Source organism: Colletotrichum tamarilloi (genome assembly GCF_030869305.1).
Source record: "Colletotrichum tamarilloi strain Tom-12 chromosome Unknown Scaffold_74.1, whole genome shotgun sequence".
Classification (NCBI taxonomy): Eukaryota; Fungi; Ascomycota; class Sordariomycetes; order Glomerellales; family Glomerellaceae; genus Colletotrichum; species Colletotrichum tamarilloi.
Genome location: NW_026849457.1, coordinates 102462 through 119429, shown reverse-complemented (window position 1 = coordinate 119429; position 16968 = coordinate 102462). Strand labels below are relative to the sequence as shown.

The window sequence follows — 16968 nt, the reverse complement described above, 5'->3', positions numbered from 1 at the left end:
TACGACGACACATTTCTTGAATCTTCTTCGCAAGCTTTTCGGTGGGCTCATAGTTAACATAGCCATCGTAAACATCCTCACTTGACTTAAAACACTTTATCCAGAAATACGTTTCACCATGGGACGTCCGCCAACTAGCGGCTACTGTCATACCTGTCGACGAAGACGGGTCAAGTGTGGTATGTCCATCGTGCTCTTTCTGTTACAATTCTAGCCTGTCCAGCTCATAAACGGTCATGTCACTTACACGCACTTGAAAACACTTAGACAAAGCTCGACCTGCATGTGAGAGATGTCTCAAATCCGGCCACAAATGCCTGGGCTACGAGTTGCCGCTCCGCATGCAAAACTTTGCCGCCACTGGCGATGCTGGTGGTAGTCAACAACTAGTCAGAGTCTCAAACACGAGCTCGAGCACTGTTATTCACCAGAACATCGTCCCAGAGCTCCCGTTCACAGCTTTTCGTAACCGCATGGCATTTTCCCATCTTGTAGCTCACTACCGCTGGGCTCCGTTTTGGAAACCTCTCTTTCGAATGTCATTAGACGGAGAAATAGATTCAGATGTGGCCAAAGCCGATTATACGGGAAGCCTAGCGACTGCGCTCGGCTTCATGGGAAATTCTGTCAACGAGCCGAGCATGGTGGCCGAGGGCTACGAGTTGAATGGCAAGGTAATCAGAGCGTTGCATCACGCTGTGTCAGCGAAGTCCAATCAGGAGTTGGCGAGGTGGGCCTTCACAATCATTATCCTTAGTCTTTACCAAGTAAGTCTTTGAAAAGGAACTTCGGTCAAGAGCACGAGCCTATTGTCACAGTCCCTATTCTAACAAATACAGTATGCGGTAGAGAACGTGCCCAACGTTCCTCACTATTACGGCATGTCGAAAATTATAGAAATGTGTGGGCCAGAGTGCTTTCAGCAAGAGCCAATGTTGACCTATCTACGCCAAATTCGGGCACTTCATGTAAGGGAATTCCGGGCTTTGTTCTTTGACTTCCTGAATACTTGTGGTCTCTACATGTACTGATAGAATTGGCTGTGGCGTCAGGCGTGCAACTCCTTCAATGAACATGATCACTCTTTTTTTGAAAAAACGACGTGGAAAACTATCCCATGGCGATACATACCCAAGACCTCACACGACCTGCTGATGGACCATTTTGTCGATATTCCCGGTCTCACTCTTTCTATCGCATCACGCAATCGACCGTTATTCAACAACGAGATAGAGGCCGCCCGTGACAAGATTGATCAGCTTCTCAGGGATCTACGTGACTGGAGATGGCGCTGGAAATGTGACAATCCAGATGCTGCAAGAGAAGCTGATATGCCTCTTGACGAAGAGATGGAAGACATTTCATTGCCTTGGGCCAAGACGTTGGCGTCTAGGCCAATCGAGGTGAAGACGCCGGAACAGGCTGCCGAGCTCATCATCTATAATGCTTCAATCACGCAGCTTATGAATCTGCAGGTTTTGTTGGACACGGGAACGCGGCATCCAATGCCATTCCCTGAAGATATCGACAAAGCCGTGCTCAAGCCAGCGAAAGACCCTCTTTACACACCGAATGAAGTCAAATATAGGTGGCAGCCGTCCATGGAGGGCTTAAGGCTCATGAGGCTGGCACCGAAGCTCCTATCTGCTAGCAACGGTACCTCAGTAATGCTGGCTGCATCGCCCATCGGAATCATATACAACTCTCTACTTGCTACGGAGGGTCTTGGAAATCTATTTCTGTCAACGATGGCGGTGCCGAGTGATTATACGATCACAAATAGAGAGCTTTCTGTCTTTCGCTTATGGTAATAACATAGGAAGATATTGATAGGAAACAAAAAGAAAGGGTTTTCGAGCCATGAAATACAACCGTAAAGAGCCACCCACCTCAATGAAACAAGCGTAAAAATGCAAACTGATCACGTCGCCGACCACCATAACTCTTCGCACATCGTTTTCCACCATCAAAACCAAAAGATTGCGTCGAGGGGGAATCGAACCCCCGGCTCCCCGACGCTGCTGGATGGCAACGGAGAATTTTACCACTAAACCATCGACGCTGATGATTGGATGATCTTTTCCCCTGCAGTGTTGTCTCTGAAGCCTTGTGCCGCGCCCTACGACTTTTCTCCAGGTTGTCGCCCAGCCTCGATCAGCCTCCTCTTTGTCCAGCCATCAAGGACTTCGAGATTCCTTCATATGCTTCTGACCTTCTGCTTAGTCGTTGGTGCTCTGATTTCCGTTCAAGAAGTTGGCCCACTCCTTCATGGAGGCCTTCGTTCTCGCAACCAGTTTTTCTCGCCATCCGCCTGCCGCATCCGCTGTCCACCCAAGCAGGCCATAATTCCAAGCCAACAATCCTTCAGCGCGTGCGCCATCCGGGTGATCCAACAGCCCAACTGCGATGTCAACCATGTCTTCACGGTCGTAAACAGCGTAGAATATGCTGGCTGAACACACTGAACAGGAGTACCGCTCTACCTCGGGAGAGCTATTGTAAACCGCCAATGTTCCGAGGCGTGGGTCTTTGGTCTTGGATAGAACTGCTTCTTTGAGTTTAACGATCGTCTGTGGGAATTGAGACGGCGCGGATGCGGCCTCAGTGCTGAAGTTGATGTGTGTGAGAGGAGCAAAGGTCCACGCGATGATATCTGAGCCGAAGTGTTGGCGGCAAGAGTTGCACGAATCGGAACATGCCTTGAACTTGAGCGTCTTGGGATCCACACATGTCGAGGTCGATTCCTTCGCCGGATCTGCCTCCAAGTCCGCCGCGCTTCGCAGCGATAGCCGGACGCCCTTGCAGTGGCAGTGGAACAGGGTCGACGTTGGAAAAGGGCTAGCATTCAGCCGAGCGGTAGGGATTGACTTGCTGACCGGCCAGTCGAATGGAACCTCTTCGCTGTCGCGATGCCCTTTCCAGCGCTTGACCGGGTCTCCATCCTCTTCTTTCGGAAGCCATGGCGCAAGGCCGCCATCGATGGTGTCGCCGATGAACATGTGATTGTCATACTTGACAAGACCAGGGATGTTCTCTAAAGCGCCGGTTGTGACATAAGGAGCGATGCTAGGATTGTGACCACGGGCAAAGAGCTGTGACGAGCAAGTACCGCACGAATAAACATCAAAGTGTTTCGAGAACGGATATTTCCGCAGGCCAGACAGGTCTACAGAGGCGTCTGGCCACGCGACGGCAGGATTGTAGAGAGATCCAGTCAGTCGGCGACACGACGTACAGTGGCAGCAAGACGCGTTGAGCGGCAGTGCGGATTTCGGCAGTGAAGCGGAGAATGTGTGTGCTTTACACATGCACTGTGCCTTGATAGTGACTGAGTCGTCCATTGTCGTATAGAAAAGGTCGTGATCCTCGAAAAGTTTATGATCTTGAGATGAACCAAGTTATATGTTTCTAGAGACTGAAGGGTATAGATGAGATGAACGACTTTTCAATTTTGTCAGTACTTTTAGGCTGCCATTGGTTGTACAAGGGCGTGAATGACAAGCTAAACATCTCGCCTAGCGATGGTGCACCACCTACGTCACCACAACGGGCACAGGGGTCTCATCTCAGTAGCTACATTACGCGCCAAGATACAATTCAAGTAAGACTTGGTAGACATGGAACAACAAGCCGCCGACTCATGCTGCAACCACAATACCTCGCGCTGACAGCTTGCATATTGCTCTAGGCATCTCTATTCTAAACGAGTCCGATCCAGTAACTCCACAATGACAAACAAGGCATCCGGCTCACTCACGTCCTAGAAAACGTGCCCCCGACAACTTGAACATCCTGGGCTCGACGCGTGGCCGGCAGGAAACCCACCCTCACAAGAGCTTCCACGTTCTTCTTCGAAGCCACTTTGAGCTGCAACGGACACATGTCGTGGCTTTCGGTCACCTCTTCCCATTCCATGCTACCATCTTCGAGCAAGTGAGCCAGCGGCCAAAGGGGATGCTCCTCTTTCCGATTCGAGATATCGTTTCTGACTGTTGACAGCCATTTGGCAGCACGTGTTGGACGGATGTCGTAGCCCATGCCCTTGATCAAAGTCCAGAACGTCCCCCAAGTCATTCCTTCTTCATGCTGTGTCACCGGACTAGCAGATGATTCTGGATTGAATGCGATGCGAATGGCAGCTTCCGAAGTTGTAGCAGCATCGGAGAGATGCAGCCATGCCTGCTCCTCGTCCGCATTATAGATGCCCATCTCAATGTTTGCAGCCGTGAGCCTCCAGATGTAGTCGTCCAAATTTGCTACACCTTCTGCGGGCGTCCCAATGATAAGCCCAGGCCTGAAGACGCCGATATTCCGCTGTGAGACTGGACATCGTTCCGCAGCTCTCTTGACGAGGACCTCAGCAACGAATTTTGTCTGGCTATAACCCATAGAGTCCGATAGCTCTCGCGCGATGTCCTCGTCCCGTTCTTCAGCACTCTTCCACTGTCGTCCACCAGACACGAAAGCAAATCGCAAAGCAGGATTCTGAACAGCAATGCCCAGGAGCTGAACTGTTGAATGGATGTTAACCGCCTCCAAGGCAGCATAACTTTTGTTCCAATGGACAATCGCACCGTTGTGAATGATGATATCGAATGTGTGTCCATCGCTTAGCAAGCCCCATCGTTTCTGGCCAAGGCCGAGCATAGTCTTCGTGAGATCCCCCGTCCAGACGTCCAGCTTGTCTTCGTGGAACTCGGTCCACCAAAGAGCCTTTTGCGCAGCCTCAACCACGCGATCTTTCGCTGCTTGGAGTGTCGCTCCGCGTACCAAAGTGGTGACACGGGCAACATCGCGCCGCTCCAGAAGTTTTCGCAGTATTTGAGTACCCAGGTATCCGCTTGCACCAGTAAGGAAAACCCTGAGATTATCTGTCTTCTTGGTCAAACTACCTTGGACATCTCTAGACAATATGCCTGGAAGTTCCTGAAGCCCCGCGTCAAGACGATCAATTTCACTCATCAAATTGATCCGCCGAGTCTCAGAGTTGCTGTTCGAAGATGTCAACGTTACTAGGCCGTTGGAAGCAGCACAGGTGATGAAAGCTGCCAGCTTCCTGATGCTCATTTGCTCGTCCATGAGCAGCTGCATGCTGACTCTGACACTGTACTTCAGACGAATGAAGTGCATGAGCGACATCATATTGAGAGAATCTAGACCGGAAGTCTGTAACAGCACATCGTCAAAATCGTCTAGTCGGGGCCTTGACGAAAGGGTCTTTCGAGACACCAAATCTGTGACCTTTTGTGCCAGCTCGTAGGCAGGGAGCTCGTGAGGTTGAATGGTTGCCACTGTACTTGGTATCGGTGCAGAAATGTCGAGGATCTGAGATTCTCTGACGGACAGATTTCGGACCCATGTTGTGACTTTATTCCTGTCAACCTTGCCTGAGGTCGAAAGTGGAAATCTTTCCTCAGAGAGGGTTGCAACGTCAATGAAGTGTGCCGGGAGCATGATGCTCGGAAGCTTTCCGGTCAACTCTTGACGAACTTCCTCTGCAATGATATTAAATCGAGTGATGATATGTTGGAGACCAGGCTGTCTCTCGCCATCTTCTTCTTCGAGCTCCAGAACCGCCACAAGTTGTTCTGAGAATGGTCCCGACGAGAGAAAGACAACAATACCGCGCTTGACGGAACAGCAACCAGCGATGTGCGACTCAATATCTCCGAGTTCGATTCGCTGGCCGTTCAACTTGACTTGGAGGTCCTTTCGTCCCACGTACACCAGAGTTCCGTCGACAGCTCTCCTCACAAGATCCCCAGTCTTGTACAATCTATTTGTACTCATGCGATCCTCTCTAGATATCCATGGTAGTCGCGAGAGAAACGTTACAGCTGTTTTCTCACAGTCATACAAGTAACCATCGGCTAGAGTCGGACCACCTATGAGCAACTCGCCAACCTGTTCACTCGGAACCAACACCGTGTCATCATCTGCGGCAACAACCCACGCAGAGCAGCCGACCGGGTTTCCGATGGATTTCGGGTCCGTATCGTAGGTGCATGCATGGCAAGCAGCTATGACGGAGCATTCACTTGGGCCGTATGCGTTGAAGAGAGTCAGTCCGGCGTCAAGCCATTTCTTGATCAAGTCCTCATCAAGAGCCTCTCCGCCCAGAACTAGAGTCTTCAAAGACGGCATCTCTGTTGGACGAATGATGCGAGCCACCGATGGAGTCAGAAGCGCGAGGTTGACGCGCATGCGGCTTGCAAAGTCTCCGAGATTCTCGAAGCGCTCTTTCTCAGTGGCGACACAGACGGTTCCGCCGTAGATTAGGGTGGTGAGAATCTCAAAAAGGCTGGCATCAAAACTGTATGCAGAGAACTGCAAGACACGATGCTCGTCGCTCATACCGAAGACGGAACCATGGGCCATCGCGCTGGAGGCAAACGCGGCATGAGAGACGACGATGCCCTTGGGATCTCCCGTCGAACCAGAAGTGAAGATGATGTAGGCAGGACTGTTGGGTGTCACTTGAGCTGGTGGTTGCCGCGGATGCTGAAGCCTGGATATATCGCCAAGAGCATCGCGATTGACGATCACGGACGCAACAGCACCAAGATCAGTTGCCTTCTGTTGGAATGCAGACGTAAGAACTGTTTTGGCTTTGACTTGCGTAACAACCTTTCTTAGACGTGATACGGGCTGGCCCGGGTCTAAGGGCACGAAAGAAGCTCCGGCTTTCAAGACCCCAAGCATCGCAACGACAGTCCAGACAGATTTCTCGAAGCACAGTGGAATCTTGTCTCCCTTCGAGACTCCCTTTTCGGCAAGTTGGACGGCAAGTGCCGTCGACATATCTTCCAGCTCCTCGTAAGAAAGCGACTCGGCTGTTGAGACTACTGCCTCTCTCTGGGGTTGTGTCAGACTCATCTTTGTGATGAGTTGATGGAGCGTAGCCGAGACCTTGCTTGCTTCGAGAGGTTGAGAAGCTCGTTGTTGGATAGGTGTAGAGGTTTGTTCAAAGGCCAGGTCTGCAATCATAGAAGGTCTGTAACTACCAGATGTAGCCCAAGCGAGTTGACTCATGACAATTTTGACTGTTTCAATGGCTTGAGCGACGAACAGTCGACTTGTCACATCTTCATCGACATGCGTCGCAAACTCAATCCGTCCAGAATGAAGCCATGCCTCGCATGTAACGGGAAATGTGGTAAACTCTTCTCGATAGATCGGCTTCCCGAGGGGACCAGGCCCGGTCTCATCCCAGCCGCCGCCTGCTTGAATGACGAGCAGGTTCTGGAATTCGCAGGCGCGCTTAGTGTCTTCGTTGAGTGATTTGATCTGTTGGATACCGGACTGCTCATAGGGTATCATGGCGGTCGCGTGGTCCTGGATCTTTCGCAGAAAGTTAAGAATGTCCGACCCTTTGTCGAGGTGAACCCTTACAGGCACTGTGGCTATTGTCGGACCCTCGACGCTTTCGATGTTGTCCAACGGTGCGTTTCTACCTGAGACTGTTGCGCCGAAGAGCACATCGTTTGACCGAGAGAAATGGCTTATCATGAGACTCCATGCCGCTCGGACGATTGTTGACATGGTGATTCCTGAAGACTGATCGATGTTGATACGAAGCTCATCGCGCACCACAGCTCGGGCGAAGGACTGGTGGCCAAGCTTGGGAGCTTCAGGGAAGCTTGACAGGCTCACTCCCTGTAGTTCTGTCTTCCAGTAACTCGCATGTGTTTTTGCCGTGATATTCTGAGTGTATTCGATGAAGTTACGGTAGTCAGTTGCTGGCTTGACAGCGCGGCCGTGATACAAATCGTTGAGACGGTCACAGAGCATTGCCAGGGACCAGCCGTCATAAAGCATGTGATGTATGGTCCACACGAACGTCACATCGCCAGACTTTGACGTGATCACAGCAAAGCGATTGAGCGAGTCTCCGGGAAACATTGGGTTCGCATCGTCTTGCTCGAGGTATGCTTTGAGATCGTCGTGCAAAAGCCACCGGACTTTCTCACGGATAACGGCTTGCAGAGACCCAGCAGTCGACGTCGTTGCGAACCTAGTCCGCAGTATCGGTGATGCGGCATGAATATCCTCCCAGCAATTCTTGAACCTCGCAAGATCGACGTCCCGAGGTAGCGGATGGATCCATCGACCAGTGTAACTACCTGGTCGCGTGAGATTGACAGCCATCAGACCCTCTTGCATGTGCGTGCAAGGGTACAAGTCTTCAATTTCATCGACAGCGACGTCGCACTGGAAAGCGGCTTCACTTTGCAGCTCTATGGTGTCCTCTCGCCGCAAGAAGTAGAACGGAATGAACTGGACAGGAGACACCGCCTGCTTCTCAGATACCGTACTCTTACAAACGAGAGCCATCTTGCCCAACACAGAGTTCTGGAAGATGTTCCCAACATTGATCTGGAGTGATTGCTTACGACAAGCTGCTACGATCCTGATAGCCCCGATGGAATCTCCGCCGAGCTTGAAGAAATCATCTTCGAGGACGATCGAGTCTTCAGGTAGACCTAAAACTTCTGACCAAGCCAGCCGTAGCGCCTTCTCAGTTGGTGTAAAAATAGGCTGTGAAGGGTCGCATAGCGACATTGAAGCTTCGGTTGACGGGTATGTGTCGGATATTAGCGTGTGCTGTCCAACTGAAGAATCCTCTTCGCTCTCGGGGAAGCCTGGAGAAAGTGGCCCAGAAATCTCAACCGGCATGTGATCTTCCTTATTGTTTGGCGTTTTGAGCAGTTGTTTCGACGTCGTCGCGTTTCCGTATGCACGGAGCGTCTTCCTGTCGACCTTGCCTGACGGTGACAGGGGCAATGTGCTGCATGGCACAACTGCCCTTGGTATCATGTATCTAGGGAGAGCACTGGCGAGTTCCTCAGTAGCTGTCGAAAATTTCCGATGTATCGTCGCCCACAGAGAGTGAGACTCCTCGACAATAAGTTGCGCCTCTGCATGAAAAGGGGTCCCGGAAATTGTCTTGGGGGCGACGAATGCCGCGAGGATACTATGGTCTCCTCCAAGAGGGTGTAGGAGCTCTACAATCAACTCCCAGTTCGTCCCGGGAGGCGACGCTGTCTTTTCGGAATTTAAAAGATTCCTGAGTTGATGTTCAATCTCGCCAAGCTCAACACGCTGACCATTGATCTTGACCTGAGTGTCTTTCCTGCCCAAGAAGTCGATAGTCCCATCATGGTTCATTCTTCCGAGGTCACCAGTGCGATAGCATCGCATTGGCTGTCGTACGACACCACGTAGGAAATCGGGATCATCCAAGAAGACAGCTCTTGTCTTCTCCTCATCGCCCAAGTATCCACGCGCAACAGGCGCGCCCTCGATCACAATTTCACCAACAGTACCGAACGGAGCAAGCTGGCCGTCTTCTCGGACAATCCAGACGGCACAGTTGGGAGGTCTTCCGAGAGAAATGCTCTTCAACCCCTTAGTCCTTGGCTCGCTGACTATGGTGATAGCGGAGCACTCTGCCGGACCGTAAGCATTGATGGTCTTGACATGGTCGGCCCATGTGTCAGCGACAGCCTGCGGTAATGCTTCACCCACGAGACACAGTACCTCGAGGCTTGGAACTTCCTCCGGAACCATTAGGCTTGCAACTGAAGGTGTCAGCATCGCCCAGTTGACCTTCATGCTGGAGATGCAGCTGGCAAGGTTGTTCATCCTATCCTCCTCAGATGGGATACAAATGCATGATCCCGTCATCAGGGCAGCAAAGACTTCGAGCATTGAAATGTCGAAGGAGAAGGATGAGTACTGTAAGACCCGGCAAGTGGGAGCGTCGAGATGGATGGCTTTGGTGAAACCCTTGGCGCTGGAACAAAATGCTTCGTGGGTGACCACAACACCTTTTGGCTTTCCGGTAGAACCACTCGTGTACACGACGTACAGCGCGTTGCTAGGAGAAGATGAGATGTCCTTTAACGGAAATTGGCGTGCTGTCGACAAACGGTCCAAGAAAGCCTGGTTGATCAAAACTCGCTTCTCCTGTCGGATATGTGATGGGATCTTGCTTTCGCCGAAGACGGACGACATAATGACCTTGGCATCCAAGTCTTTGATGACCATGCTGATCCGGGCTGCAGGAAGTGAGGGATCCAAGACGACGACAGCTCCGCCAGCCATCACCACACCCAGAATGGAGATAATACTGTAGACAGACTTTTCGAAGATGATCGGGACCATCACCTCAGGTCCGACCCCAAGACTAGAAAGGTGCGTCGCAAGAGCCTCTGATGCACGCTGCAACTCAGAATACGACAAATCACCGTCCCAAGCGCAGATAGCCTGTGCTTGAGGATTTGATCTGGCATGTTGTGCGATCGACTCTTGAACTAGATGTTCTTCTCTTGTCGGGAGTCTTTCTCAAGTCAGACAGGCACCAAGCTACTATAATAGTTGAATATGGCAGGAAATGAAACTTACGGTCTATTCAATTTGACAAGATGCCTCTGACTCGCGGGACTCATGATCTGTACGTCTGCAAGAGTGGACTGCTCTCCTGTCGAGTTGGCCAACTGCCAAATGACATGCTCCAAATCACTAAGCAGCAGACGAACTCTCGCTTTGGGAATGGAACGCTCATTGAATGTCGCAGATAACTGTAGGTCGTTCCCTTCGACGAGACAGTGAAGCTGGAAGTCGGAACTGGGAGCATTGAATGGCTGCTGCTGATGTTTAACAGTCGTTGAAAACTTGATAAGCGTTTTCAAGAATGGTTCACCACCGGTCTCATGGCAAGCTTCGAGCCCTTGGCTGGCTGATTCGAATACGGTTCTTTCGTGTTTGATTTGCTGAAAAATTGCCGAAATTGAAGTCTGGGTGTCAATGGACAATGTTACCGGTGTCACACTGCTCGCGGGCTGAGGACTGTCACTGCTTAAGACGCACACATCAAAGTTGACTACTTCGCTTTCGATGATGGAAGATAGTGTCAAGGCCCAGGCTGAGCACACGATCGACTCCACATCATCCGGCGCGTCGCAAGTAGGACCACGAAGATGAGTGACCGACTCTGGCTGTGATTCGCTAGACGTAACCTTGGTTCGACTGTCGGTCGAGAGTGTCAAACTTTCCTTACTTGTTGGCACATCAGATGCCTGTCTGTCATATGACACACTTGCATCGAGGTCTTCTCCATCATGCGTGTTCGATATCTGAAGACCGATGACCTCTTGATCGGAAGCATGAGTTGTAGGTGTCTTGAAGACAAACCGCCTAGGCATGCCCGGGGTGTCCGTAGGGAATGGGTTGTCAAAGAAGATCTCGTCCGGTGTATCTGCATCTGCCGGAGTCGGAGCGTCGAAGACAAATTTGACAGAGTGAATTCGAGGCGTAAGCTTCCATTTCCCGTCTGTGGATAACATGTTGAGGATTTGGCTTGGTTGCAGCGATGCAGGTACTGGCGATGCATGCACGATGTAAGCCTGGAAGCGTGGCGCCAAGGCGGGAAGGTCTCGGAGAGTGTTGTTTTTATGAAGTACGTTGGTTGTACGGAAAAAGTATCTTTGAGTCGATGCAGGACCTTACCACTTGACTTTCGTACATGTATGAATGATACTGAAACATCTGTCATCGCTCCTTCAGACTCGATTCGGAACCTTTGCGTGTCTCGAGTCCGAGAAGGTTAGACATGGGGCCACAGAAAATCCTTCAACGTCATCAGTAGCTCTCAGTCTAATTAACTGGCTCCCGTGATAGTTCCCGCTCATGTCGCCATACTCAGACCGCGCTTACCACGGAACAGCTCAGACGACGCCTCCTCGGGTAAGGTACCTTGGGCCAAGACTTACAACAGGCAGTTTTCGGGTTATCCAAATCAGGTATTCTAGACTGGTCGCCGGTCTTTCACAACCTGCTCAAACAGGTAAAGATCCCGGAATCCCTCACACCGTCAATCCTTCGATGCCGCGCCATCTCATGGGGATTCTCAGGTTGTGGTCGCCCGAGAGAGGGTGACTCTCATAAGACCGGGTTGCCGTAGCCCCTCCTCTTGAATCTAGAACAGCAACCTTTCACTCCTGATCTTTCTTTGATTATTTGATCATTGCTCACGAACCGAAAGAAAGTGGAGTGCGGCATTTCTCGGCATTATATTGCCGTGTCTAATCATCTTGGAGTGCAATGAGTTGAATCTGTACAACAGTTACGCGCCTTCTTTGACGTCCGGAGTCGACTAAGACGCGTTCCGATTGGTTACTCGACTCTCTACCCTGAATCATATGTCTCTGTCAAGGCTCAAAATGCTAAAGTCTCAGGTAATATCGAGCAAAAGGCTAACTGGTTTGGCGACATAATTCCAACTATTGGGTGGGTGATCCCACTCATTCGTCAGCGATGCGGTGATGCCTCGCCACGCCGAAAGGCTGGAAATCCTATTGACCCCCATCGGTTCTTTTGTAGTGCATGCATTCTGAAGTGGTTGCATACTGTGCCTTGCATGGGTTCGTATGCGGGTCTCCGGGTTTCCCAGTTCGCATAGATTCTTTCCGTGCCTCGGGAACCAATAATCGACCTCACTCTCCATGACTAAAAATGCTTGAAAGAACGATTCTTGATGCAGGTGCCTGGAGGCTGGTGACTAGTAGCCCAGTCACGAATCCTTCGGCCCCATTGAGAGAGAGGGGTGGTCGCCATTTTGCTGGGGGTGGTCAGCGATAAGGCAGCGGCGGAGTCGCCCCGGTGGCCGATATCGTGATTTTTCGAACATGAGAAATGTCGAGCTTTGTATTACCCCTCAGACATCCACAACATCTACCCATGAGGTTTGTTTTGGCCTTCCAGATGCGGGTTGGGGGCAGTGTGATGGGATCCATGTCTAGGCTTGAATCCTCTCATGGCGGTCAGCCGGTGCAGCGGGGCGAGGCTTCTACTGAGGTTCCGCCGTGCTATTCTCGAAATGGAACCAAGGCACTTCAGAACTCGCTGCTCTGGAAAAGTGATTACGACTGAGGGAACACCCAGGTGGTCCCGTTGCATCTGCTTATGCTGGGATCCTCTACCATCTTTTGAAGCGTAGAACTTTTCAGATTTTCCCCATGGTTTCTGAACAATCGCTTGCTCCTGAGACAGCCGGTGTTAATATGGATGCCCAGCAGGAAAAGGGCAATGTGCTCGACAGCAGCACTCAGTCTGATGAATCCCACTCTGAAGAGTCGAACACTAACGAAAGCGAGAGCCTTCCGGGATGGAAGATATTCGTCATTTGGCTGGCCATTGCACTTGGTGTTTTGTGTACTTTCCTCGATGAAGGCATCATTGCGACAGCCATTCCCCGCATCACTGATGAGTTTGGATCTCTCACAGACGTTGGTGTAAGTCGCATTGCATTCCATGAACAGACTCCAATCCAGCGAACTAGGGCTAATAAGTTTATAGTGGTACGGCTCAGCATATCAAATGACTCTTTGCGCATTCCAACTCATCTTCGGGCGCCTGTACAACCAGTTCAATGTCAAGATCATTTTCGTGATCTCTCTCGTCATCTTCGAAATTGGGTCCCTCATATGCGCAGTGAGCCCGAGCTCAGCAGTCTTCATCGTCGGACGCGCCGTCGCCGGCCTCGGTGCATCTGGCCTCCAAAGCGGCTGCTTGGTACTCATCTCAGCAGCCCTTCCTGCAAAACATCTGCCGATGTACGTAGGTGCCATAGGTATGGTCTATGGTGTTGCAGCTGTTCTCGGGCCGGTGGTAGGCGGCGTTATCACGAACAGCTACCTCACGTGGAGATGGTAAGTGGTATCCCGTTGCTTGAATCTGCTCGCCATGCAGCATCTACCTTGCTAATAACAAATCGTTATCAGGTGTTTCTACATCAACCTTCCAATCGCCGGACCACCTGCTCTCGCGACGTTGTTTCTGGTCAAGTCGTCCCCACCAACCGAGGAGCAGCGGCGGCCTTGGCTGCAGAAAATCCGGGGCTTGGATTATCTTGGCATGCTCCTCTTACTGCCAGGGATCACCTCATTCCTCCTGGCCCTCCAATTCGGAGGCGCGCTTTTCGCGTGGGATGACAAACGAACCATTGCATGCTTTGTAGTCGCTGGCGTCCTCGTCATCGGCTTCGTGGCCGAACAGTGGTGGATGGGCGAAAAGGCGCTGGTGCCGCCGCGCCTAGCTAAGACGCGTGTGATTATCTTTGGGGCCTTTTTCGGTTTTTGCTTGGACAGTGCCTTTTTTACTCTCGTTTACTACGTATGATACCCAATTTTTTTAAAAGATGCTGTTCAGCACAGAACACAAGCTAACAGCTCTTATAGGTGCCTCTCTGGTTTCAAGCCATTCAGGGTGCCACGCCTGAGGAGTCTGGTGTTCGATACCTGGCCTTGTGTCTAGCATTTATCCTCACCATTTTCCTCAGTGGCTGGGGTGTCACAAAGACGGGTTACTACCAGCCTTTCATGCTCGCTGGTACCGTTCTTGTCTCTATTGGCGCCGGTCTTCTCTCGACGCTCAAGGTATCTTCAGGCGCGAACCTCTGGGTTCCCTTTCAAGTCATCGCCGGGCTTGGTATTGGGGCATCGACACAGCAAGCAGCGGTCGCTGTCCAGAGCAGTCTGGAAGAGGCCGACGTTGCCATAGGAGTGGCGGTGGTACTATTCTTCCAATGCTTCGGTCCTACTACTGCCATCACAGTTGCCCAGGCCGTGTTCGCAAGCACGTTAACGTCGGGAATAATCTCCAACGTCCCAGGGGTAGATCCCGAAGCAATTAGAAACTCGGGTGCAACTCAACTTAGAGACTTGGTATCTCCGGACCAATTTGGTACACTACTACAGGTATATAATCATGCCATCACCAGGACATTCATAGTTGCTGCTGTCATGGCCGCGGCGAGTGTCATTGGCGTTGCTGGTGTTGGACTAAAGAAGATTCCTGGGGAGGGTGACGAAAAGAAAGACGCCGAGGGCAAGTGATATATTCGTTGCGAGAAAAGAAGACTTTCGATATGGAAACGATATATAGAGACTACATACTAGCTTCAATGACGACAGATATCAGCAGTAACCCACAAAAGGAGTCAGTGATTACAGTCCAATCTACAACATCATGCAGGGTTAAGATTGTCAGTCAGTCACGGATCCTAGCGCTCATAATAAAGAAATCCCTGTCTTAGTCATCGTCAATGCATCGTGGAAAAGGCCCAATGACGGTGTATCCAGCTGTCCGGAGTGGGTCAAGCCAACTTCTGACAATCCCCGTTACAACTTGCCTTAGCCACACAGCGTTGCATCCGTCCGTTCTCAATGACATCTTGACAATTGACTTTCCGTTCTCCGGAACCCCAGATCTCCAAGCTGTCGTCGGATCGCAGCTTCGAGGTTTGTCTTCAGCAGACTTTCCGTTCTGCAGCTTTCTTAGCTGCCAGCTCCGGGCCACACTCAAATGGACGACCATAACGCAGCTGTCAAGCGCATCGCTGAGGTCGTAAGGGACTTCCACTCGCGCCGGGAACCTTTCCGCATCTTTCACGGTTCCACCAGCAGCACCCGGCCCGCCCACCACCAGCGCGTCGTCGACATCAGCGAGCTGCATCATGTTCTGCACATCGACACTGCGGCCGCCGTCGCCGTAGTCGAGCCCAATGTCCCCATGGACCAGCTCGTTGCGGCCACCTATCGGTGCGGGTTTGTCCCACCTGTCGTTATGGAGTTTCCGGGCATCACTGTCGGCGGCGGCTTCGCCGGGTCAGCCGGAGAGAGCAGCTCCTTTCGCTACGGGTATTTTGACCAGACGGTGCAGTCTGTAGAAATGATTCTCGCGAGTGGGGAGGTCGTTAATGCCTCCCAGACCGAGAATCCAGATCTCTTCAAGGGTGCGGCAGGGGCGCTGGGGACCCTTGGTATCGTCACAAAACTGGAGCTGCAGTTGCTGAAGGCCAAGCAATTCGTCAAGCTCAGCTATCACTCGTACTCGACAATTCCGGAAGCCGTTGCTGCGATACAACGGGAGACGAATCTGGCGCACAATGACTACGTCGAAGGACTGGTCTTTTCGAGGACGAGCGCCGCTGTTGTTACGGGTCATATGACGGATGATCTGCCCGAAAAATGCCAGCCACAGACATTCAGCAGATCCAAGGATCCTTGGTTCTATCTGCATGCACGGAAGCGAATCGCAAATGGCACACCGACGCCGGATTATGTACCGCTGCAGGATTACTTATTTCGGTACGACCGGGGTGCATTCTGGATGGGCGAGTTGGCCTTCAAATATTTTGGCTTTGTCCCTTTCAATCGACTAACTCGCCGGGCTCTGAATCGACTCATGGACACAAGGACACTATACAAAGCCGGCCTAAGCGGCAACAGTCGAATGACATTTAAATATACCGTTCACGACCTCTCGCTTCCATACAGCACAGTCCAGGAATTCATCGACTACGTGGCAGACAACCTCGAAATATGGCCACTCTGGCTGTGCCCCCTGCGTGCCACTGAAACCGTTGGCTTCCACCCCTACACGATGGAGCCTGGAGGAGAGACGCCGCAACCGATGCTCAATGTGGGTGTGTGGGGAGCATCGTCAAAGAAGATTGATAGGTTCGTCCGTCAGAACCGAGATCTCGAGGCGAAGGTCATGGAGCTAGGCGGGCGCAAGGTTTTATACTCTCACGCGTACTACACCGAGTCGCAATTCTGGGACGTTTACGATAAAGATTGGTATACAAAACTGCGAGATCGGTACAGCGCGACGAGTTTACCGACGGTTTATGACAAGATTACGGTTGATGTGAGCAAGGAACGGAGGAGAAAGTCATTGAAAGACAGGCTGGCGATCACGTGGCCGGTTGCTGGCCTCGTCGGTGTTTGGTCTGCAATACGGAAGTGAGAGCAGAATGCTTTATACGGCCGATCAGGGAATGGTGGTCCGATGTCTATGGGTCATGTTCATTATGCGGTGTCATTGTTTGAATGTTTGTAATGGGTTATGAGAGCATGATGCCATGACGGTGCGGAATGTCTATGTCGATGTGGTTAATCCGTG

General features: G+C 51.5%; 4 protein-coding genes across 4 annotated transcripts; 3 read left to right on the top strand and 1 right to left on the bottom strand.

Annotated features, from left to right (window-relative positions):
- Positions 1-118: 118 nt before the first annotated feature.
- CTAM01_12302 (uncharacterized protein) lies at positions 119-1811 on the top strand (the record flags this gene model as incomplete). The annotated part of the gene is made up of 4 exons (XM_060528309.1): positions 119-179; positions 268-767; positions 840-968; positions 1137-1811. The coding sequence occupies 4 exons, from the start codon at positions 119-121 to the stop codon at positions 1809-1811; spliced, it is 1365 nt and encodes a 454-aa protein (XP_060377078.1).
- Positions 1812-2219: 408 nt separating this feature from the next.
- Positions 2220-11348, bottom strand: CTAM01_12301 (amino acid adenylation domain-containing protein; the record flags this gene model as incomplete). The annotated part of the gene is made up of 4 exons (XM_060528308.1): positions 2220-3066; positions 3236-3298; positions 3758-10288; positions 10408-11348. 4 exons carry the CDS (start codon positions 11346-11348, stop codon positions 2220-2222), a joined length of 8382 nt encoding a protein of 2793 aa, XP_060377077.1.
- A 1671-nt stretch (positions 11349-13019) lies between these two features.
- On the top strand, positions 13020-14897 carry CTAM01_12300 (major facilitator superfamily transporter; the record flags this gene model as incomplete). The annotated part of the gene is made up of 4 exons (XM_060528307.1): positions 13020-13295; positions 13360-13712; positions 13785-14175; positions 14241-14897. 4 exons carry the CDS (start codon positions 13020-13022, stop codon positions 14895-14897), a joined length of 1677 nt encoding a protein of 558 aa, XP_060377076.1.
- Positions 14898-15366: 469 nt separating this feature from the next.
- CTAM01_12299 (FAD binding domain-containing protein) lies at positions 15367-16812 on the top strand (the record flags this gene model as incomplete). Its single annotated transcript, XM_060528306.1, has 1 exon — positions 15367-16812. The coding sequence occupies one exon, from the start codon at positions 15367-15369 to the stop codon at positions 16810-16812; it is 1446 nt and encodes a 481-aa protein (XP_060377075.1).
- Positions 16813-16968: the final 156 nt, after the last annotated feature.